Source organism: Garra rufa, chromosome 23 (genome assembly GCF_049309525.1).
Source record: "Garra rufa chromosome 23, GarRuf1.0, whole genome shotgun sequence".
NCBI classification, from domain to species: Eukaryota; Metazoa; Chordata; class Actinopteri; order Cypriniformes; family Cyprinidae; genus Garra; species Garra rufa.
In genome coordinates this window covers 13561924-13586933 of record NC_133383.1, presented here as the reverse complement: position 1 = coordinate 13586933, position 25010 = coordinate 13561924, and the positions used below count along the sequence as shown (strand labels likewise).

Sequence of the window (25010 nt, the reverse complement as noted above, 5' to 3'; positions counted from 1 at the left end):
CTCACAAATCAATCAATTGCGAATAATCTGTATTGTGACATATCAGAGTGAAACAGATGATCGAACTTGGTTCTACAGTCATGGCCAAAAGTTTTGAGAATTACATAAATATTGGAAATTGGAAAAGTTGCTGCTTAAGTTTTTGTAATAGCAATTTGCATATACTCCAGAATGTTATGAAGAGTGATCAGATAAATTGCATAGTCCTTCTTTGCCATGAAAATGAACTTAATCCCGAAAAAAACTTTCCACTGCATTGTTAAGAAGGCTTCAGGGCGTCCAAGAAAGTCCAGCAAGCGCCAGGATCGTCTCCTAAAGAGGATTCAGCTGCGGGATTGGAGTGCCACCAGTGCAGAGCTTGCTCAGGAATGGCAGCAGGCAGGTGTGAGCGTATCTGCACGCACAGTGAGGCCAAGACTTTTGGAACATGGCCTGGTGTCAAGAAGGGCAGCAAAGAAGCCACTTCTCTCCAAAAAAAACATCAGGGACAGATTGATCTTCTGCAAAAAGTATGGCGAATGGACTGCTGAGGACTGGGGCAAAGTCATATTGTCCGAAGAAGCCTCTTTCCGATTGTTTGGGGCATCTGGAAAAAGGCTTGTCCGGAGAAGAAAAGGTGAGCGCTACCATCAGTCCTGTGTCATGCCAACAGTAAAGCATCCTGAGACCATTCATGTGTGGGGTTGCTTCTCATCCAAGGGAGTGGGCTCACTCACAATTTTCCCCAAAAACACAGCCATGAATAAAGAATGGTACCAAAACACCCTCCAACAGCAACTTCTTCCAACAATCCAACAACAATTTGGTGAAGAACAATGCATTTTGCAGCACGATGGAGCACCGTGCCATAAGGCAAAAGTGAAAACTAAGTGGCTCGGGGACCAAAACGTTGAAATTTTGGGTCCATGGCCTGGAAACTCCCCAGATCTTAATCCCATTGAGAACTTGTGGTCAATCCTCAAGAGGTGGGTGGACAAACAAAAAACCACTAATTCTGACAAACTCCAAGAATTGATTATGAAAGAATGGGTTGCTATCAGTCAGGATTTGGCCCAGAAGTTGATTGAGAGCATGCCCAGTCGAATTGCAGAGGTCCTGAAAAAGAAGGGCCAACACTGCAAATACTGACTCTTTGCATAAATGTCATGTAATTGTCGATAAAAACCTTTGAAACGTATGAAGTGCTTGTAATTATATTCCAGTACATCACAGGAAACAACTGAAACAAAGATCTAAAAGCAATTGAGCAGCAAACTTTGTGAAAACTAATATTTGTGTCATTCTCAAAACTTTTGGCCACGACTGTATAGTTGGTTTATTGGATGAAGGCAGATCTAAATGCCATGGTCACCTTCCAAGGCCACCTAAGATTTAGATGAGTTTGTTTTTTCATCACAACAGATTTGGAGAAATTTAGCATTATATCATTTGCTTACCGATTAATCCTCTGCAGTGAATGGGTGCCATCAGAATAAAAGTTCACACAGCTGATAAAAAGATCACAATAATTCACAAATAATCAGTACTTGATCTGTGCATTTCACTCCTGATTCAGACAAGACAACTTTTTCACAGGTAAGAGCAATTTTATGGATTGAGGACTCATATTTTAGCTGGAAGCAATGATTTGAAGTTAAAAATACTGTAATGATATATGTTTATTACAGACATGCAGCTTTTCCATTAATAAGCAAGACTCATGTCATGCTTATATAAGCAGTTTAAACGCATTCTGACGGCACCCATTCACTACAGAGTGATGATTATTTTTGAGTAAATTATTCCTTCAGTAAAAACTATGAAGTCGATCTATGAAATGTTCACAATAAGACCAAAATGTGCATTTAGAAGTTAATTTTAGGGTGATTTTTCAGTTCATGATGACTTTAATGTAACATCGAAAGCAATTTGATCAGTAGCCTACAATACCAGTCAAAAGTTTTTGAACCTTAAGATTTTTTGTTTTTTAAAAAAGTCTCTTCTGCTCACAAAGCCTGCATTTATTGCAAATTTTGAAATAGTTTTACTATTTAAAATAACTGTATTCTATTTGAATATATTTAAAATGTAATTTATTCCTGTGATTTCAAATCTGAATTTTTAGCATCTTTACTCCAGTCACATGATCCTTCAGAAATCATTCTAATATTCTGATTTGCTGCTTTTTCAGGTTTCTTTGATGAATAGAAAGCATTTATCTGAAATGTAACATTATAAATGTCTTTATCATCAGAATCTTGAAAATAATGTAATCAACTGTTTTAAATATTGATAATATTAATAAAAAATGTTTCTTGAACAGCTAATCAGCATATTCGAATGATTTCTAAAGGATCATGTGACACTGAAGACTGGAGTAATGATGCTGATAATTTAGCTTTGATTTCAGGAATAAATTACATTTTAAAATATATTCAAATAGAAAGCAGTTATTTTAAATAGTAAAAATGTTTCACAATATTACTGCTTTTGCTTTATTTTGGATCAATTAAATGCAGGCTTGGTGAGCAGAAGAGACTTTAAAAAACATTACAAATCTCATGGTTTAAACATTTTTGATTAGTAGTGTATATCAAAATTCACAGCAAAGCCACCCAGTGCAAGCAGGCTAATTTAGATAAGTTAGAGTGAAAATTACTGAATTTTCAGAGTGAGTTTAGATTTCATAAAAAGGCCCAAGAGGTACAGTTTTTGCACGCTATTTTTGCCTAATTTATATCTAAAACCTAGTGATTATATCAGTCAGGTGTGTAAATAAAAACAGTCACATTATACACTCATTAGAGGCTCAAGACTGTTTTTAATTTTATCATTTGAAATGAATCTGTGCTGAATATAAGTCTGTCAGCTAATAGGCTTACAAAAGGGACTCATTATATCAACACTTGCAGCGCAGAGCACAAAGAAAGTCAGGCCATGTCTATGTGTGTGAGTATTTTATCAAGAGCAGTTCTAAATCAGGCTCAGCACAAGATCTCCTTATCACAAGTAAGTGCATGAACAGACGATTTGTTCTTTGTTCCATGTGTTGTTGGTCCTCTGACCAACTCACTTCTGAAACCTCCTGAGGAGAAGAGCAGAGATGGAGAGGACCAAAGGGCTGTGCTCTCTACAGAATAGAGAAATTAAACACATCTGGCAACAATACTGCAATTCCCCTGCAGGACAGGGCACGGGGTGGAACACGAATCTAATAAAGCTCACAAATAAACTGATTTACCATTTAGCCCACCAAGCCAGCAAACTGACATTGGATTAAATGATCCACAAATGAAAAGTAGCACATTGATGAAGGTGAAATTTGGGACATCCAGTCGAACTCATTAACTAGAATAAACCTAGATTCAAATCTATCCAGACTGTAATATTGAGTTTTTTTTCTATTCGTCCCACGCTCAAGTCCTATCACCTCTTCACTGTCTCAATGGCAGAATAACAGCGACGCTTAAACTACTGCGCTGCTTCCCTCTGCTGATGTAAGGTTGAGTTGCAAGTGAAATATCAAATCAACTTTTGCGGTTTTGTACGGTTTCGTCTTATTTTATTTCACGAATAAAACAAATACCGTTACAAACATTACAAATGATTTTCTGTAGTGTGTTTTGGTACACATTCCATAGTACCATTAGTTTTAACAAGCCACCAATAGAAGGCGACCAATTACAGTTTACATTAAAACCCATACAATTGGTTACAAATGGTTACAAATACTATTATAACCAGTAAAACCATTGCAAATTTTGTGACGTGTCTATTGTCTAATTCTCATTAAAAAGTTAATTTAAATAGTAGGCTAATAGATCATAGATTAATGAAATAACACCAAAATGTTACATCAATGACATATGTAAATTAACCAAAAGTAGAATATTAATTAACGTTTAAAATGATGTGCAAATTTAAACAGCCGTAAGCACTTTGACTTTGTTTGACTTGTAATAACATGTATTCAAAATATATAATAGGCTACAATTTATTTTCTGAAGTAAATTTCAAAATTTCTGTAAACGTATATTCAACAGATTTTTTGGGGCCATTTTTGTTTATTTAAAATAATAATAATAAAAATAATATTTATTGTTGTTGTTTCTTTTCGAAAATATATATAAAACAACATGTTTTGCCTTTAATATTCAAGCACCTTGACTTTGACTTGGTTTGACTTGTATAAACATGTATTTTTTTTAAATATATATTTATTGATTTTCCCAAAAAATAAACCAAAAAAGGCCAAGTCATATTTATATATTTTTTTCTTTAAGGGTTTTTTGTTTATTTGTTTATTTTTGGGAAAAAAAAATATATAAAATAAACATAAATCCTTTTGACCTCAAAAATAATAAAATAAAATTAATAATAATAACAATAATTAAGTTCCAGGTGATGAATCAAATTTGACTCAAAGACAACTAAATATCATTTCCTTTGCATCCTTATTGGCTCACAGACAAATTTTATTACATTGGAAATCTACAAATCCACCTAAAGCATCACACTGGCTTCAGGATATGATGTTATACCTACATTTAGAAAAGATTAAATATTCAATTACTGGTTTCCATAAATTCTCTAATGTCTGGCAACCCTTATTATCATATTTCACTGCTATAAAGGTACTTTCTTGACATTGTAAAATTCTTGATTGTGGTATCCAGTTTAATTTATTTATTCATTCATTTATTTTATTTTATTTTTTTCTTATGTAATTATTTATTTTTCCATTTTGTTGTATTCTAATCGATATCATTATTAATATTAGGGCGTATGCTGGGTTGGTTAGGGATGGTTTAAGAATGTAAAAAAAAATACAGTCTCTGTACAAATAATAGCATTTGTCTTTGGAATAAAACTAAAGAGAAAAAAAATTAAATGTATTAAAATCAGCATAGAAAATACTTACAAAAACAGACATGATATTAAAATTATAAACAAAATAAACATTATTGATTCATTGTAACTTACGATTGGAAATGTATTTTCTTGCCCCTTTCATTGTGACGCTGTGTAAGAGATATATTTAAAACATATTTCGGCCAGGATATTTAAACCCTCACGCCGTTAATACAACAAAATGCAACTTTCAAGTCTGATTATATGAAAGGCAAAATGGAAAAAAGGTGAACGCTGATTTAATTTTGAGCGTACTGTTCCTTTAAGACTCATTTATCACATATTTAAAGAAACACAGAAAATAAAACTGTGCGTTTATTGTATTATTAATATAAAAGCGTACATTGAAGAACAATAGTCCGATAATGGGTAATTAATGTGCTGCTGGTGTGAAGTAGTTCTTTGTTTTTCTCCGCGCTCATCGATCGGACGAGACTCGTGCCGTGACGTCACCGACACCCTTTCCGAGGGTCGGATTAAAGATGGCGCCCTCTCATGCGGTAAGATGCTGTCAACGGGGTTTATCCTGGATACCTGTGATTTTTATCAACCTGGTCGTGTGCTGGTCCTACTACGCTTACGTGGTGGAGCTCTGTATATGTAAGTTTCGACCTTTGTTGACTTGGTTGTATGCAGCACAGCTGGTAAAAGTTGCTGGTTAGTTGTTGCAGTGGTTTGGGCAGGAAGTGTCAGTAACTGACTGGTACCAGATATGTAGCGAAATTCAACTCAGTTTCTCTATATAGTACTCATATATGTGTATAAATTATGTCGAAAGTCATGAATTGTTTGTAAACTTGCAGTGTTAGTTCAAGCTTGAGCGATAAGCCCAGCTGTTAAAATGAATGAGATGCTTTATACTTAAAGAGCAGATATAAAAAGCTGTCTTACTGAAAAGAACGCGAATATATGGTTAATTTTCAGTCTGAACGAAGATTAGACAGCAAAGTATGTTTGTCAGGAAGATTTCTGACCAATTAACGGTTTTGTTTTTCATTAGTCACAAAGTAGTTCGTGTCAAGCAGTGTCTTTTAATGTGACATTTTTTGTTCTGTATTGAAAACGTACAATTGCTGAAATAATGGAATATATGCTTTTTATATTTCCATTTTAGGATAATTAACCTGAAAATGAAAATGTTGGGGTTTTTTTGTATTTCATGGGTGAAATATTAATTTAAGTGAACTGCAATAAAGCAAAAAGTGTTTTTTTTTTAGATAAAAAGTGTGAAACCTATGATCGTGAACATCTGTGCGGTTGTAGTCTTTAACTTTAGCTGTTGTTAACCACTTCACAGTGAGCTCTATATTTACTGTAGTTCCACCCAGTTATTACTTCCTCATCAGTGTCTAAAAATACTCATTTCATTATGTGCTGGGGTCCCTTTATTACCCTAGTAAAGTGCAGTGATATATTATGAATCCTTCCTTATTGATTCCACCTCCTTTTTACTGTAAAGTCTTTTAGAAATCTGAAGTAATGGGTTCATGAGAATTGCAAGGAAAATCTTTTGTTTTTTTGCTGTTTCTTATTTTATTTAACAAATGAAACAAGGGTTGGGTCATTAGTGACAAACTCTGATAAAATATTGTTTTAGGCAGTAATAAATCATAGATTAATAAAAATGTAACACCAGTGAGACATAAATTAACCAAGTTGAAACAAATGAAGGAAAATGTAAAAAACTTTAAATGTGGCGTTTAAACAATTTACATATTTTGAGTTAAAGTGAAAGATTTTAATAATTTTTTATTAAAATATTTAATAATAAATGTAGTTAATTAAAATAAATATTTAATTAATAAAAAGTGAGAGTAGCAAGTAAAATCTCATAATATTTAGCTCTTTTTGTTCTGTTTCTTAATATTTATTGCCACAAATGAAGCAAGGGTTGTTATACCAATGACAAATTCTCAATAAAGGTTATTAAATAAATATTTTAACATTTATTGAAATATGTAATAAAATCAAAATGAATGTGTTTAATGCAAATAAATATTAAACTATGAAAAAATCTCTTTAAAAATGTCTTGAACTCTTATGTGATGTCTGCATGAGAAAATCTCAAATTAACTTTCCATTTTGGTTCTGTTTCTAATTTTATTTAACAAATGAAACATAATCAACAAATAAAAAATATATTGTTACATCAGTGACAAACTCAAATAAAATAAACATTTAACCAGTAATAAATCATAGATTAATAAAATGTAACACCAGTCCAGTGAGACATAAATGAACCAAGTTGAAAAAAAATGCAGAATGAAAAAAATTTAAGTGTGGTATACACATTTAATCAGTCTACATATTTTGATTTGAAATAAAACAAATAAAAAATAAATAATTAAAATATTTAATAAAATAAATGTAGTTAATTAAAATAAATATTTAATTAATAAAAAAAGCAAGAGTGGCAAGTTAAATCATCAACTTTGTTCTTTTTTTCTGGTTCTTATTATTTATTGTCACAAATAAAGCAAGGGTTGTAACACCAATGACAAAAGATTATAAAAAATAATATTTAAATATTTATTAAAATATGTAATAAAATGAGAATTAGTGTTTTTGATGAAAATAAATATTTAACTATTAAAAAAATCTCTTTTTAAAAACTACTCTGACTGTCTTTTAGAAATGTGATGTGAAGACCAGAGAGTTGCAAGGAAAGTCTCAAATTAACTCAATTTCGTTTTGCTGTTTCTTGTTTTATTTAACAAATTAAACAAGGGTTGTGACATAATTTATTAAAATATTTAATTAAATAAATGTATTTAATTAAAACAAATATTTAATTAATAAAAAAGTGAGAGTAGCAAGTAAAATCTCAAATCAGCCTTTTCAATTTTGTTCTGTTTCTTATTATTTATTGCCCCAAATGAAGCAAGGGTTGTAACACCAGTGACAAATCCTCATAAAGGATTATTAAAATGATAATAAAAATGAATGTGTTAAATGAAAATAAGTTGCAACAGAGTTAACACATTGAGGCACATGAGAGTTGCAAGTACATTTTAAAATAACTTTCGTTTTTTGTTTTTGTTTCTTATTTTATTTAACAAATGAAACAAGGGTTGTGACATCAGTGACAAATTCTCATAAGTTAATGTTTTAACTTATTTTTATAAGTTAACGTATAAAATTAATGAAAGTTGAAAAAATAAAAGAAAAACTTATTTTATGGGGTACACATTTAAACAGTATACCTGTTTAATTTCAAATCAAAATATGTGATAATTAATAAAAAAATAATAAAACAAATGTAGTTGATTAAAATAAATGTATATTTATTAAAAAAGTGAGAGTAGCAAGTAAAATCTAATAAACTTTGCTCTTTTGTTCTGTTTCTTATTTAATGTCAGAAATGAATTCTCATAAAAGATGATTAAAATAACTATTTAAATATTTATTAAATGATTTAATAAAATAAAAATGAGTGTTTTTAATGAAAATAAATATTGAACTATTTAAAAATCTGTTTTAAAAAACTGACGCGATGACCGCATGAGAGTTGCAAGGAAAGTTGTTCTGTTTCTTATTTTATTTAACAAATGAAACAAGGGTTGTGACAAACTCTCATAAAAAATAATTTAACCAGTAATAAATCAAAGATTAATAAAATGTAACACCAGTGAGACATAAATTAACCAAACTGAAAAGTAAAGAAAATAGACTTAAAATATGGTGTACACATTTAAACAACCCATGTAGTTTTACTTAATTCATAATTTATTGAAATATTTAATAAAATAAATGCATTTAATTCAAATAAATATTTAATTAATAAAAAAGTCAAAGTAGCAAGTAAAATCTCAAATCAACTTTTGCTCTTTTGTTCTGTTTCTTATTATTTATTGTCACAAATGAAGCAAGGGTTGTAATACCAATGACAAATTCTCATAAAAGATTATTAAAATGTATATTACAATGTTTATTCACTTATTTTATAAAATAAAATATTTTTTAATGAAATATTATAAAATTATAAATATTTAACAATTTAAATATCTTTTTTAAAAACTATTTTAGGTAATCTGACGCGATGACCGCTTGAGAGTTGCAAGGAAAATCTCAAATTAACTTTTGTTTTTTTGTTCTGTTTCTTATTTTATTTAACAGATGAAACCAGAGTTGTGACAAACTTTCATAAAAAATAAATTTAAGCAGTAATAAATCATAGATTAATAAAATGTAACACCAGGGAGACATAAATTAACCAAATTGTAGTTTCACTTCGAAAGTAATTAAATAATTAGTAATTTATTGAAATATTAATATATTTATATTTAATTAAAATAAATATTTAATTAATATTTATTATTACAAATGAAGCAAATTCTCACAAAAGATTATTAAAATAGTTATGTAAATATTTATTTAACTATTTAATAAAATAAAAACAAATGTTTAATAAAAATAAATATTTAACAATTTAAAAACAATCCTCTTTTACAAACCGACTCCTACTGTCAGAGATTTCACTGACTGTGCCATCACGACATTCATCTGTCAGTCACTTGTTGAGTCGTCATGACAACCAGGGTATTCCATCCGTGATGGACACAAGGCTCTTTCTGACAGCTCTCTGCCAGATGGCAGTACCAGTCGCCTGCCGCTCTGGCCTTACTGGGCTGATCTGGTGGGAAATAGAAGAGCGCTGAGAGAGAATTAGCGGTATCCCAGCACTCAGCAGATGGCTTTGTGAATTGGGCCAGTTGTTCTTGATGGGATTGCTGATTGACCTTTGCCTTTTTCTCTCTGCAGACACAATCTCCAGCACAGAGGAGCAAGGTAAGAGGAACTCCAGTGAAAGCGTCACACAATATTGCAAAAACAGTTAACAAATCCTCCTGTTGGCTAATCTGGCCTACTGCTGTTCTTAGTCACATGTTTTGTCACACCAGAATGAACAAAACGTCCTATTTAGATGATAAAGTAACAGATTTTGTGTTATTAAGTGAGTATGAATTATGATTTGTTTTACTAAAATTCCCCTCATGCTGTTTCTCTTGCAGTTATTTATCTGATAGTGTTTCACGTCTTTTTCTTCATGTTCATATGGTCCTACTGGAAGACCATCATTTCCAAGCCCGAAGGCCCCTCAAAAGAGGTACGCCTCTCTATTTGTCACTATGTTCTTGTTACTTCATTTACAGTCTAGGTTTTGCCTCAGAGCCCAGATCTAGCTTTAGCGATCATGTGGTGACCCCCCAAAAAATATCATACTTAATGTAGTCTGAGCCATATTTTATTTTACTTTGTCTAGTTTTGTTGCTGGTTTCTGAGAATGTGAGCAAGTTGTACAACCTGGCCATGTTGCAATATGTCTAACTTCTACCACGTCACAGATGAATCCAGAGATCTTGAATTGCTGGTGTTATAGTTATTTTTATTATTAGGCACTGTGTTATTAGCATGTAGCATTGAACAAACTTGTATTCAGTAGTCCCATGTTGTTATAGTTGACTAAAAATGAAACTACAACTATGTACAAACTAAATAAACCAAAAATTATATCAATTTTGGATGATGAATTTAAAAATGCGAACTGTTGCTTTAGCAACTAGTAGATATGCAAAAGTACTAAAATTAACTGAAATAGTACATAAATTAAAGCTAAATACTGTGTTATTTGCATGTAGCATTGAACAGACAAGGTTCAGTAGTCCAGTGTTGCTAAACTAAAAATAAAACTATTAAAAAGCCAAATAAAGTAAAAAAAAAATTATAAAAATTGGAGGATGAAATTGAAAAATGGAAGCTGTTGCATTGACAACTAGCAGATATGCAAAAGTGCTACAATTACTAAAACTGAAATAGTACATAAATTAAAGCTAAATGAAAAAACAAAAATATTTAAACTGAAAAGGCATAAAATAAATACTATATAAATACTGTGTTATTTGCATGTAGCATTGAACGGAAGTGTGGATGTTTAATAGTCCAGTGTTGTTATTATCAACTAAAAATTAAGCTAAAACTTAAAAATCAGAATAAAGCTAAAACAAATTATAAATATTAGATGATGAAGTTAAAAATAGAAACTGTTGCTTTGGCAACTAGCAGATATGCCAAACTACTAAAATTACTAAAAGTGAAGTAGTACATAAATTAAAGCTAAATAGAAAAACTCAAACTAAAAAAAACAAACCAACCTGAAAATATAAAAATAAAGGCATAAAATAAATACTAAAATACTGTATTCTAAATACTGTTATTTGCATGTAGCATTGAACAGACAAGATTCAGTAGTCCAGTGTTGTTATTGTTAACTAAAACTATTAAAAAGCCAAATAAAGTTAAAAAATGTATAAATATTGGATGAAGAAGTTGAAAAATGGAAGCTGTTGCATTGACAACTAGCGGATATGCAAAAGTACTAAAATTACAAAAACTGAAATAAATTAAAGATAAATGAAAAAAAATTCATTATTTAAGCTGAAAAGGCATAAAAACTACTATATAAAACATACTATATAAATACTGTGTTAATTGCAAGTAGCATTGAAGTGAAGTGTGGATATTCAATAGTGCAGTGTTGTTGTTGTTAACTAAAAATAAAAATAAAACTATTAAATTTCAAAATAAAGCTCTAAAAATATAAAAATTGGATGATGAAGTTGAAAATGGGAACTGTTGCTCTGGCAACTAGCAGATATGCAAAAGTACTAAAATTACTAAATCTGAAATGGTACATAAATTAAATCTAAATAAAAAAAAAATCATAAAAAAACCACAAAATGATTAAAACTCAAACTAAAATAAAAAAACTGAAAACAAAACTAAAAGGCATGAACTAAACACTATATAAATACTGTTATTTGCATGTAGCATTGAATACACATGTTGGAAAAAAACATTAAAAATGATTAAAACAAACAAACAAAAACTTAAAATATAAAAATAAAAGACATAAAATGAATACTATAATACTGTGTAAAATCTACTAAAACAATACTGTACTGGTTTAGATCATGTTAAGAGTTTCTTCCTTATTGCTTTGATCTCAGTTCTCATTTCACCTGGGCTGTGTGGGAGCAAAATATTTATCATATTGTAATGTGTACGTGGTTTGCTCCAGGCTCAGTAATGTTCCTCACATCTGGAGGAGGAACAGCAACAGCGGGAGCCTTTAAACTCTGGCTGCTCTGTAGTTTTATTACCACAGAATATAATGACAAGGAAGAGGAGGAAAGAAAAAATAGACGTTTTGAACTGTGTGATGTGAGCCGTGGCTTAGCAGTGACCACATACAGTATGCTCAGACACGCTGAGCTGATTTGGACAGTACAAGTCCGGCTCACTTAATTTTGTGTCATGTCTCTATCATTTTTTAATAAAGATGGCAAAATTATTTTAGATGTGTGTTTGTTAAAGTCCCGCTATTATGCCATATGTTGGTAGTCTATTTCGCACATCTCCATCTAACATCCTGTGGCCTCTCTTAGTTCTGTCTCCCTAAAGCAGACAAAGAGCTGTATGAGAAAGAGGAGAATCCAGAGGCTCAGCAGGAAATCCTGAAGAGAGTGGCTAAAAATGTACCAGTATATACACGCACAGGCTCTGGGGGTAAGCTTAAAAACTTACGATGGCATTGAAGTCCCTCAAACTTCTTTTTCATAATGTTCTGCAGTTAATTCAGCCCCAACCACTAATACTTCTGGGTACCTTTTGAAAGTATATTTAAAACTTACAACTAAAAATGTGTCTTATTTGTTGCTTGTTGAACAGCAGGGTTAATGTTCAAAAGGGTATCGATTTTTAATGTTTTTTTTTTTTTAAAGATGTTTCTTATGTACATCAAGGCTGTGTTTATTTGATCAAAAATACTGAAAAAATAAATAAATATTGTGAAATATTATTATTTCTGTTTTAATATACATTAAAATCGAATTTATTCTGGTTATCAAAGCTGAATTTTCAGCATCATTACTCAGTGATCAGTGACACAATATCTTTCAGAAATCATTCTAATATGCAGATTTATTATCAGTGTTGAAAATAATTGTGCTGTTTAATATTTTGTTGAAACCTGTGATACTTTTTTTTCAGGATTCTTTGAATAAAAAGTTAACAGCATTTATTTAAAATAGAAATATTTTCTAACAATATATACTACTGTCCAAAAGTTTGAGGTCATAAAATTTTTATTTAATTTTTTTAAAAGAAATTAATACTTTTATTCAGCATGGATGTGTTAAATTGATAAAAAGTAATAGCAAAGGCTTTTATTTTTAGAAAATATTTATATTTAGAATCTTTTTAACTTTTTATTCATCAAAGAATCCTTAAAAAGAATAACAGGTTTCAAAAAAATATTTGGCAGCACAACTGTTGCCAGCATGGATAATTCTAATGATAAATCAGCATGTTTGTGAAGGATTATGTGACACTTAAGACTGGAGTAATGGCTGATGAAAATTAAGCTTTGCATCACAGGAATAAATTATATTTTAACATATAGAGATGTCAATGAATAAATGTGAAAACAAAGTAACTGGCGCTACTTATTTTAAAAAATAACTCTGATATTTCATTGTACATCTAAAAGTAATGCGTTACTTTACAAGTTACTTAAAAAAAAGTAATCTGATTATGTAACTGGCGTTACTTGTAATGCGTTACCCCCAACACTGGTAATAACATTTCGCAATATTATGTTTTTTTATTTTATTTATTTTTGATCAAGCATAAGAGACTTTTTTTTAAAAACATTACAAGTCTTACTGACCCCAGACATTTGAATGGTTGTGTATCTATCCATGTCTATACTAGTGACACAATGTTCAGAATTTTAAATGAGTCCTCTGTCCTCCTCAGCCATCCGGTACTGTGACCGCTGTCAGTTGATCAAACCGGACAGATGTCATCACTGCTCCACCTGCGACAGGTGAGTCCACTCAGAAAACGTAGTTACCTTGTCTGTATTGGATTTGCACAATATTTATTTTGATCTTTTTTGTTTTTCCCAGGTGTGTGCTGAAAATGGATCACCACTGTCCATGGTACGTACATCTGGGAATGCGTTCAGTTTGTAAATTATGTTGCTGCATAATCTGTTACATAGGTTCTCCAGCTACTATGTAGCTTTTGACTTTTTTTCTTTGTGTTCTTCCAGGGTTAATAACTGTGTTGGGTTCTCCAACTATAAGTTCTTTGTGCTGTTCCTGGCGTACTCTATGCTGTACTGCGTCTACATCGCTGCCACAGTTTTGCAGTACTTTATCAAGTTCTGGACAGTAAGTCCACACATTCACACTAAGACATCTGATTCCTCTCGTTTCTCACACTTCTCGCTTCTCACCTTCTGCTATTTCAGAGAGCCAACTTCAGCTTGTCTTTCCATTAATCTGCTTTCCTGTCTGCATTAAAATGAATCGTAGATAGCCGAAAGAATTCTGTGAAGGCTAATGTATAGTCATTTAGTCATTATCACAAAATAAACCTCAATAGCAAGATTCAAATTTATCTATCTTATTACATCCTGCTTTTTATACAGCTGAACACTAAATAAATAAATGTAAATATTGACTTGATTTCAAATTATTTTAAGAGGCAAGAAGACTGCTGTCAAAGAATATATATATATATATATATATATATATATATATATATATATATATATATTAGAGGTGGGCATAGATTAATTTTTTTAATCTAGATTAAATCTTGAAATTAATCTAGATTAATCTAGATTAAAATGGCTAATTTGAAGGCATTCAGAATATGTGTGCTACCCAAATAATGACTAAAATTAAGTCTTTGAGAACGGGTTTCTCAGGCCAGGTGGCGCATTAGACCAGGCGCTCATCTCCTGTTTCCAAAATGCTTTACAAACTTCTTGACAATTGCATTTACAACACAATTAACTATACAAACTTGTGTAACCAAGTACTTTTGCGCAAAAGGCTGTACGACGTGCGCGTTCCCGTAAAATATACACAGGCGCGCAGGTATGGATAGCCTATCTGCGTGCATCTTCCAATAAACTGCGTTGCTTTTAGAAGCGTCAATTCAGTTGTTGCATATAGTTAAATGTCTTTATTTCGGGATTATCAAAGTAAATTATAACTCAAACTTGAGATTTTACTGGGGCACAGCAGATTTTCACTGGGGCACGTGCCCCGGTAAAAAGGGTCTAGCAACGCACCTGCCCTGAAGCGGCTTCATAACTGCATCCATGTCTGCGCGTCTCATTTGATGTGGTCATTTCACAGAAGTTGAAGACTCGTTCTCGCCTCCTACAGTGCAATTCAACTAGGTAGGCACGTTATCCGCGCTAAAATATCAAAGTGAAAGTCTTCATATCTTGCGTAGTTTAGACCCAGCTCCCAACCCAACTTTGAGAATAGATTAACGGCGATATTTTTTTTATCGCGCGATATGAGTCTCACGTTAACGCAGCACGTTAACGCCGATAACGGCCCACCACTAATATATATATATATATATATATTTTAAAATAAAAATTTTATTAATTTGTTTGAATAAAATAAGCAGCTTTGGTGATTTAAGATACTTCTTTAATAACATAAAAAATCATACCAATACCAACCTTTTGAATTGCAGTGAATGCTATAATTTCAATTTATATGCACCAATGTAACACTTTATATTTTCCTCAGTTTGTACTAAAACATTTTAATGTTCGTAAATGCCATGCAATGATCTTTGTGTGCGTGTCAGTTCTTAAAACACAGAAGGAGAGAAGAAAAAGGGGATGTGTCTGCTTCTAACATTCTGTCTGTGTTTTTAACACTTTGTCTGAAGCTTTGCAGACGGAGGGCTATAGAGCATTGCCCGGAGGTAAACCACTCACGCTTGCTTTGCACTGTTGTGACTGTGGGCGTTGGTTTGGTGTTGCACTGTTGACTCATTTTGCTTTGTATTCTCTTACCTATTAAAATAAACAGCAGTGTTGCAATAAAGTGTGCAGTTTAGCATATTAAAATATACAGATGCTGTTTAGTGGTACAGCAGTCGGTTCTTACCAGACGTGGATGTTAGTGTTGAGGCTTGTTGTTACAACTACATCTGATGCCAGTAAACCATTTTGGACATCTGACGATATTAAAGGTTACGTGTGTAATTTATTTTTTTCAACCAATGGTGCGACTTTGGGGTGGGATATTTTTTTTTTCTCCAATGCTTCGGGGAGATTACATATGGGAAAGTTGGAATGTCGAAGTGTTTTTTTTTTTTTTTTTTTTTTTTTAATATATATTTTGTTTGCCGATGCTGCTGGTGCATCGCTGGAAATTACACACTTCACCTTTAAAGAAATCAGCTGTCAATTCAGTTTATTTGTAAAAAAGTGCTTTTTAGAGCAGCCTTACAAATGGTCCAGTAAGTGCGGTCTTGCCTAAATATGCCCTTGTAGTGCTCTACAAACTGCACTGGTATATTTGATAAACATATCTCCAACATATCTCATGTTTCACTTTCTTGCTCAACAGAATCACCTGCCAGACACTCATGCAAAGTTCCACGTGTTGTTCCTGTTCTTTGTGGCGGCCATGTTCTTCATCAGCATCCTGTCACTCTTCAGCTACCACCTGTGGCTCGTGGGAAAAAACAGAACCACTATAGGTATAGATCTTGTTAATACTTGCTGCTGCTTTTTCTTATACTTTTAATTCATTGGACCACAAATCCAGTCATAAGTGTAATTTTTTTTAAATTGACATTCATACATTCTCTGAAAGCTGAATAAATAAGCTTTCCAGTGATGTATGGATGGTACAATATTTGGCCGAGATACAACTATTTAAGAATAGTCTATGCATCTTTAACATTGGATATTTGTCCGGAAGTTACCTAGAATTTGGATAAAATGCATATTGATTTTATCTGAAAAATACATTTTATGCGATTCCAAAGATCATGGTGGTTTAGAGGTGTTGAGTTATGATACTCTAAACAATGGCTTATTCAATATATAAAAATAAAGACAGTATTTGGAACTCCTTTCCCAAATATCTGTTCAAGCAATTGGGTGACCTTGATTTTTTGTTAAAGTGCAATTATTCAATTGAAAAAACATCAGTTAAGCTTGCAAAATTTCATAAAAACATAATTTCTCACCAAGGAGGTACCACTAAGACAAAAATAAATCTTTATTTTTTTATTACTGGTTTAGAAACAATATTAGTAGTTAGCCAACTCCTAATTAATGATGGAGTTTTAATAACATATCTGGAATTTGTGAATAAATTTAAAATGCCAGTTAAACCTAAGGAATTTGCAGTTGTAATGAATGCAACCCCTAAATTTTTTTTGATCTTTCTTAGAAGTGCATCACAGGAGAAAGATTTGAAATTTGAAGTGGTCAAGAGTAAAATATTTATTGGTAATACAAATATTATACAAAATAGACTCTCAAATAACTATATTAGGAATATACTTCATAACATTGTTTATCCTCTAGCTCTCTTTGTCTGGTCTTCTGTATTTGGAGATGTGAATTAGCGTAAAGCTTGGCGAACAGTAGACAAATTTTATATTAATAACAAAGTAAAATAGGTTTGTTTTAAAATAATGCATAAAATATATCCAGTAAAACGTGCTGGAATGCTTTAAATTAGAAATTGATTTCTCTTGATATCTGTAAAGGTGATTTTTTTTTTTTTTTTCATTGTATACATGCTAAAATATTTTGGATTGATGTGGAGCTTTTTATTAGTCAACAACTGGACATTTCTCTGCAGTTGAGTGGATTTTATGTACTAATACACTTCAGTGATTATGGATTTGAAAAAGACAAAGCATATTTAATACAATTGTTAATTTTAATGGCGAAGTTTTATATTTATAAAATGAAGTGGTCAGACTCCAAACCAAACTTTTCTCAATTTATTTCAAGCTGTATTGTAACATCCTGTGTAACTGCACAAGTAAAAAGGCTATTAGAACTCATAATATTGTAAGTAGGTATGCAATTGTATAGAGTGATGCCCAAATGTTGTATTTTTTATTGGTGTGTTATATTTCTGTTACTGTTTTATTATATCAATTTTTTCATCTTTTTCTATTTTTCATTTGCATCTGAATGTTTCTCATTTTGTTGTTCTGATGTGTGGCATGAAAAAACTATTTAAATATATGGAGTACAAGGGTGCAAAAAAATCTAAATATTGAGAAAATCACATTTAAAGTTGTCCAAAAGAAGCACTTAGCAATGCATATTACTAAACAAAAATTAAGTTTTGATATATTTATGGTAGGAAATTTACAAAACATCTCCATGGAACATGATCTGTACTAAATATCCTAATGATTTTGGCATAGAAGAAAAATCTATAATTTTGACCTATACAATGTATTGTTGGCTATTGCTACAAATATAGCCGTACTATTTACGACTGGTTTTGTGGTCCAGGGTCACATATTTGCTCCTTATTTTCTTCTCCTTTTTTCCTCCATCTCCTCCACCTCATACTTTTTCTTAGTTTGACTCATCTTCAACTAATGTATTTGTTCCTTCTGCTTCTCCACCTTATTTTTTATTATAGTTCTTTAATTTTTCAATAAAAAATTGTGATTGATTCTCTTTCGTTACACTGCAACCACTGCTGTTTCTTTCAGGAAATGCCTAAATACATCAGGTGGCCTAAATAGTCATTGTTTCTTCAGATTCCGATTACTTCCTCAAAGAATTTCAGCCTAGGTTCATTTTCCCATGTCACTGTTTGTTTTTCTAGTCCTTCTATCTCTTTGCTCCATATCGTGACCTATTTTTCATCATCACTTCTTACTGAGGGAAATGGCAGTCACATGTTCAGACAACAAATAAAACTTTGCTGATAGAAGTAAAAGTTAAATGAACATGGGGGTGGATTGTGGGTGTGCTTATGAACAATATTTAGGTCAAACTTCAAGAGGAAAAGGAGAAAAAAAAAAAACTTCTGTGACCTACAATGCCGTTTTGATGCACCTCCGAAAGTTTGTTCTGAACTTAAGGATGTAATTTGTGTTGAGTAAAGCAGGAACAGACCTCATTCTAATCTCTCATCCATCTGTTCAGAGGCGTTCAGGGCACCGGTGTTCAGAAGCGGACCAGATAAAAATGGCTTCACTCTTGGCTTCCGCAAGAATGTCACCCAGGTGTTTGGAGACCAGAAGAAGTGTTGGTGCTTGCCACTTTACAGCAGGTACAAAACACATCCATCAAGCATCATTTGGGACTTAACAGTGTTTAAAAAGAAGTGGGTCCCACTTTACATCAGGTGGCCTTAACTACTATGTACTTGCATTTAAATTAATCATTTTGTACAATGTACTTATTGCGTACATGTTTTTACATTGTATTTATATATTTTTAAAACCTATATGTAATTACATTTGTAATTAATTTCTGTAGTTACCACTGTTGAACCAACCCTTACACCCTAACCCACCCTTAAACCTACCCATACTACCAAACCTGTCCCTAACCTTAACCATATCCCACCTTAATAGAAGCAAAAGTGTTTTGCAATGCAAAATTGACCACATTTAATACATTGTACTTATTTTTTGATGTAAGTACATAATAGTTAAGGCCACCTAATATAAAGTGAACAACTTCTTTAAAGGTTACAAAACTGGAATAATGATGCACTAAAAAAAAGGGAATATTTCACCAAAAAAAGAAAATTCTGTCATTAATTTCTCACCCTCATGTTGTTTAAAACCTGTATGACCCAGAAATTTAGTGAGGACATTGTTAAAATAGTCCATGTGACATCAGTGGTTTAACCGTGATGTTATGAAGCTGCGAGAATACTTTTTGTGTGCAAACAAAACAAAAATAACAACTTTATTCAACAGGAATGCCGTCAGAATGCTGGCTCCTGCGTCAACATGCGTTGTACTCTCTTGGATGCACGTCAAAGACGAACACAGAAGATAAGAGATTGATGAATAAAGTCATTATTTTTGTTTTCTTTGTGCACAAAGTATTATTGTAGCTTCATAAAATTAAGGTTGAACCACTGAGGCCACATGGACTATTTTAATGATGTCCTTACTACCTTTGTGGGCCTTGAACATGTCAATTGTGTTGTTGTCTACGCAGGGTCAGAAAGCTCTCGAATTTCATCAAGAATATCTTAATTTGTGTTCTGAAGATAAACGAAGGTCTTATGGGTTTGAAACGTCATGAGGGTGAACAATTTAATGACAGAATTTTCATTTTTGGGTGAACTATCCCTTTATTTATCCACAATTCAGTGCAGCAATGTGTTAGGAAGTCAAATTCATGTTAATATTAAATGTATAAGCATTCTCATGAGGTGTTTTTTCGCAAGTTGTAGTATCATGAGTAGCTGTTTTTCTTCCCTCTAGTTTGGGCGACGGCTATACGTTCCCTACCCGTCTAGTCAGCGTTGACTCAGAGCAAGGCAATGTTGAACACCAGGCCATTAAATGGTAATCACAATCTCATTTGTTATCAACACCACTAGTCACTTGAATGACTGCTGTCATTCAGAATTCTGCAGTCTGTTGTAAAGATTAATTAAACTATGATTGTTACCCCTTTAAGCTATTTCAGATCATTGTCAACTCTTTTTTTTTAATCTCATGTGTGTTTTCCCAGAAATATAGTCTTCTGAGTGTCACTGTTAATAGTATAGTGTAATATGAGGTGAGACCAGTGAAAACATCCTTAAGTGTTTTGTGACTGACACATAATGGTTGTTATGGTAACAGCACTGTTGATGGACAGACAAACCCCAGACCTCTGAGTGAGTCACAGAATCATCTCCTAGGCAACGATATGCACTCCGAGGAGCAGAAAGACAGCAGCCCAGCGAACATCGGTACGTCGCCACTCAGCTTTAACACCTCTTATATATGCTAGAGAACACTGTGAATTTTTGAGGCATCTCTAGACATTATTAAAAATCGAATGATTTCCCTGAAGCTTTACTGCTTCATAATATACAGCCACCTGCTCCCTAATGTAGTCAGATGATTACACTGCAATATGAGGAAATATATGCATTTATGAAATTGATTTTTCTGGGTTTGTCTTGCAGAGGTATGCCAGCCTGTTTCGATTACCATGGAAAACGAGTCCTAATCAGGTGAGTCTTCAGTTTGAACATCCAGACAGTTTTACTGTCACCTAAGGTTGATTTATGTGGCCGGTATTCATCATACTGATTCAGCAAAGAGCAGTAAAGGCCTGTTCACATCAAGAATGATAGATAAAGTTAGTTATAATGTGTCCACACCAACAGATTATACCGTTGATTGTTATGAGCACAATTATATGCTCTTGTCTAGGGGATTCTGATTGGTTTTCAAAGTTTTATTGAATATTATAAGGGAAAATCATTCTGAAAGTGATTGTTCCTCTGTATAGTTGTGATGAGGACTTATAAAAGAATTTGAACAAATATTAAACTTTATAGCTGTAGGTATGAATGGTTGTTAATAAGTGATAATTAACCTGAAAATGAAAATTACCCCATGATTTACTTATCCACAAGCCATCTCAGACAAATACAATCGGAGTTGCATTAAAAAAAATGTCCTGGCTCTTCCAAGTTTTATAATGGCAGTGAATGGGTGTTGAGATTTTGAAGTCCAATAAAGTGCATCCATCCATAATAAAAATGCATTTGTGTAAGGAAAAATATCCATATTTAAAACTTTATAAAATGTAATGGATGATGTAGGCATAGCATAAGCTCTGGTGAGAACTTGCTAGTCTTGTGAAAAACTAGTTTCCTTTTGGCTTAGATCGAAATCATCTGTATATATCATCTGTCACATACATACATACATACATATATGCACATACATACATACATACATAGATATATGCACATACATACATACATGCACATATATGCACATACATACATCGATATATGCACATACATACATACACACACACATATATGCACATACACATATATGCACATATATGCACATACATACATACATACATGCATACATACATAGATATATGCACATACATACATACATACATACATACACACACACACATATATGCACATACATGCACATACATACATACACATATATATGCACATATATGCACATACATACATGCATACATACATAGATATATGCACATACATACATGCACATATATATGCACAGACATACCTACATGCACATACATACATGCACATACATACATACACATATATGCACATACATACATACATACATACATACATGCACATATATGCACATACATGCACATACATACATACATACACATATATGCACATACATACATACATGCACATATATGCACATACATACATGCACATATATAGGCACATACATACATGCACATATATATGCACATACATACATATATGCACATACCTACATATGCACATATATATATGCACATACATACATACATACATGCACATACCTACATATGCACATATATATGCACATACATACATATATGCACATACCTACATATGCACATATATATGCACATACATACATACATACATGCACATACCTACATATGCACATATATAGGTACATACATACATACATACATGCACATACATACATACATACGCACATACATACATACATACATACATGCACATACATACATGCACATACATACCTACATATGCACATACATATATACACACACACACACACACACACACACACACACACACACACACACACACGCACATACATACATACCTACATGCACAGACATACGTACATACATGCACATACATATGCACAGACATACCTACATATGCACATATATATGCACAGACATACCTACACGCACATACATACATACCTACATGCACAGACATACGTACATACATGCACATACATATGCACAGACATACCTACATATGCACATATATATGCACATACATACATACATACATACATACATATGCACATATATATGCACATACATATATGCACATACATACATACATACATACATACATACATACATATGCACATATATATGCACAGACATACCTACATGCACATACATACATACACATATATATGCACATATATGCACATACATACATGCATACATACATAGATATATGCACATACATACATGCACATATATATGCACAGACATACCTACATGCACATACATACATGCACATACATACATACACATATATGCATATATATATATATATATATATGCACATACATACATATGCACATATATATGCACATACATGCACATACATACATACACATATATGCACATACATACATACATACATACATACATGCACATATATGCACATACATACATGCACATATATAGGCACATACATACATGCACATATATATGCACATACATACATATATGCACATACCTACATATGCACATATATATATGCACATACATACATACATACATACATGCACATACATACATACATACATACATACATACATACATATGCACATATATATGCACAGACATACCTACATGCACATACATACATACACATATATATGCACATATATGCACATACATACATGCATACATACATAGATATATGCACATACATACATGCACATATATATGCACAGACATACATATATGCACATACCTACATATGCACATATATATATGCACATACATACATACATACATACATGCACATACATACATACATACATACATACATACATACATACATACATACATACATGCACATACATACATACGCACATACATGCACATACATACCTACATATGCACATACATATATATGCACACACACACACACACACACACACACACACACACACACACACACACACACGCACATACATACATACCTACATGCACAGACATACGTACATACATGCACATACATATGCACAGACATACCTACATATGCACATATATATGCACAGACATACCTACACGCACATACATACATACCTACATGCACAGACATACGTACATACATGCACATACATATGCACAGACATACCTACATATGCACATATATATGCACATACATACCTACATATGCACATACATACATACATACATACATACATACATACATACATACATGCACATACATACATACGCACATACATGCACATACATACCTACATATGCACATACATATATATACACACACACACACACACACACACACACACACACACACACACACACACACACGCACATACATACATACCTACATGCACAGACATACGTACATACATGCACATACATATGCACAGACATACCTACATATGCACATATATATGCACATACATACATACATACATACATATGCACATATATATGCACATACATACATGCACATACATACATACATACATACATATGCACATATATATGCACAGACATACCTACATGCACATACATACATACATACATATGCACATATATATGCACATACATACATGCACATACATATATGCACATACATACATACATATGCACATATATATGCACAGACATACCTACATGCACATACATACATATGCACATATATATATGCACATACATACATACATACATGCACATACATATATGCACATACCTACATATGCACATATATATATGCACATACATACATACATACATGCACATACCTACATATGCACATATATATGCACATACATACCTACATGCACATACATACATACATACATACATACATATATGCACATACATACATACCTACATATGCACATATATATGCACATACATACATACATACATGCATGCACATATATGCACATACATACATGCACATATATAGGCACATACATACATACATGCACATACCTACATATGCACATACATATATATGCACATACCTACATATGCACATACATACACACACACACACACACACACACACACACACACACACACACACACACACACACACACACACACACACACACACACACACACACACACACACACACACACACACACACACATACATGCACATACATACATACACATATATATGCACATACATACATACATACATACATGCACATACCTACATATGCACATATATATGCACATACATACCTACATGCACATACATACACATATATATGCACATACATAC

At 32.4% G+C, this 25010-nt stretch overlaps 1 protein-coding gene across 3 annotated transcripts in view; it reads left to right on the top strand.

Moving 5' to 3' along the window:
• Positions 1-5357: 5357 nt before the first annotated feature.
• Positions 5358-25010, top strand: part of zdhhc20a (zDHHC palmitoyltransferase 20a) — a 29310-nt gene continuing 9657 nt past the window's right edge. The window contains exons 1-13 of one of the 3 annotated variants that reach the window (XM_073829867.1): positions 5358-5490; positions 9652-9678; positions 9903-9997; positions 12336-12456; positions 13708-13777; positions 13860-13892; positions 14006-14126; positions 15658-15693; positions 16344-16476; positions 18911-19037; positions 20212-20295; positions 20578-20687; positions 20907-20954. In XM_073829867.1, the coding sequence (XP_073685968.1) occupies positions 5373-5490; positions 9652-9678; positions 9903-9997; positions 12336-12456; positions 13708-13777; positions 13860-13892; positions 14006-14126; positions 15658-15693; positions 16344-16476; positions 18911-19037; positions 20212-20295; positions 20578-20687; positions 20907-20950 (1119 nt within the window). In that variant the 5' untranslated portion in view covers positions 5358-5372 and the 3' untranslated portion in view covers positions 20951-20954. The other 2 variants (XM_073829868.1, XM_073829869.1) reach the window with 2 other exon arrangements.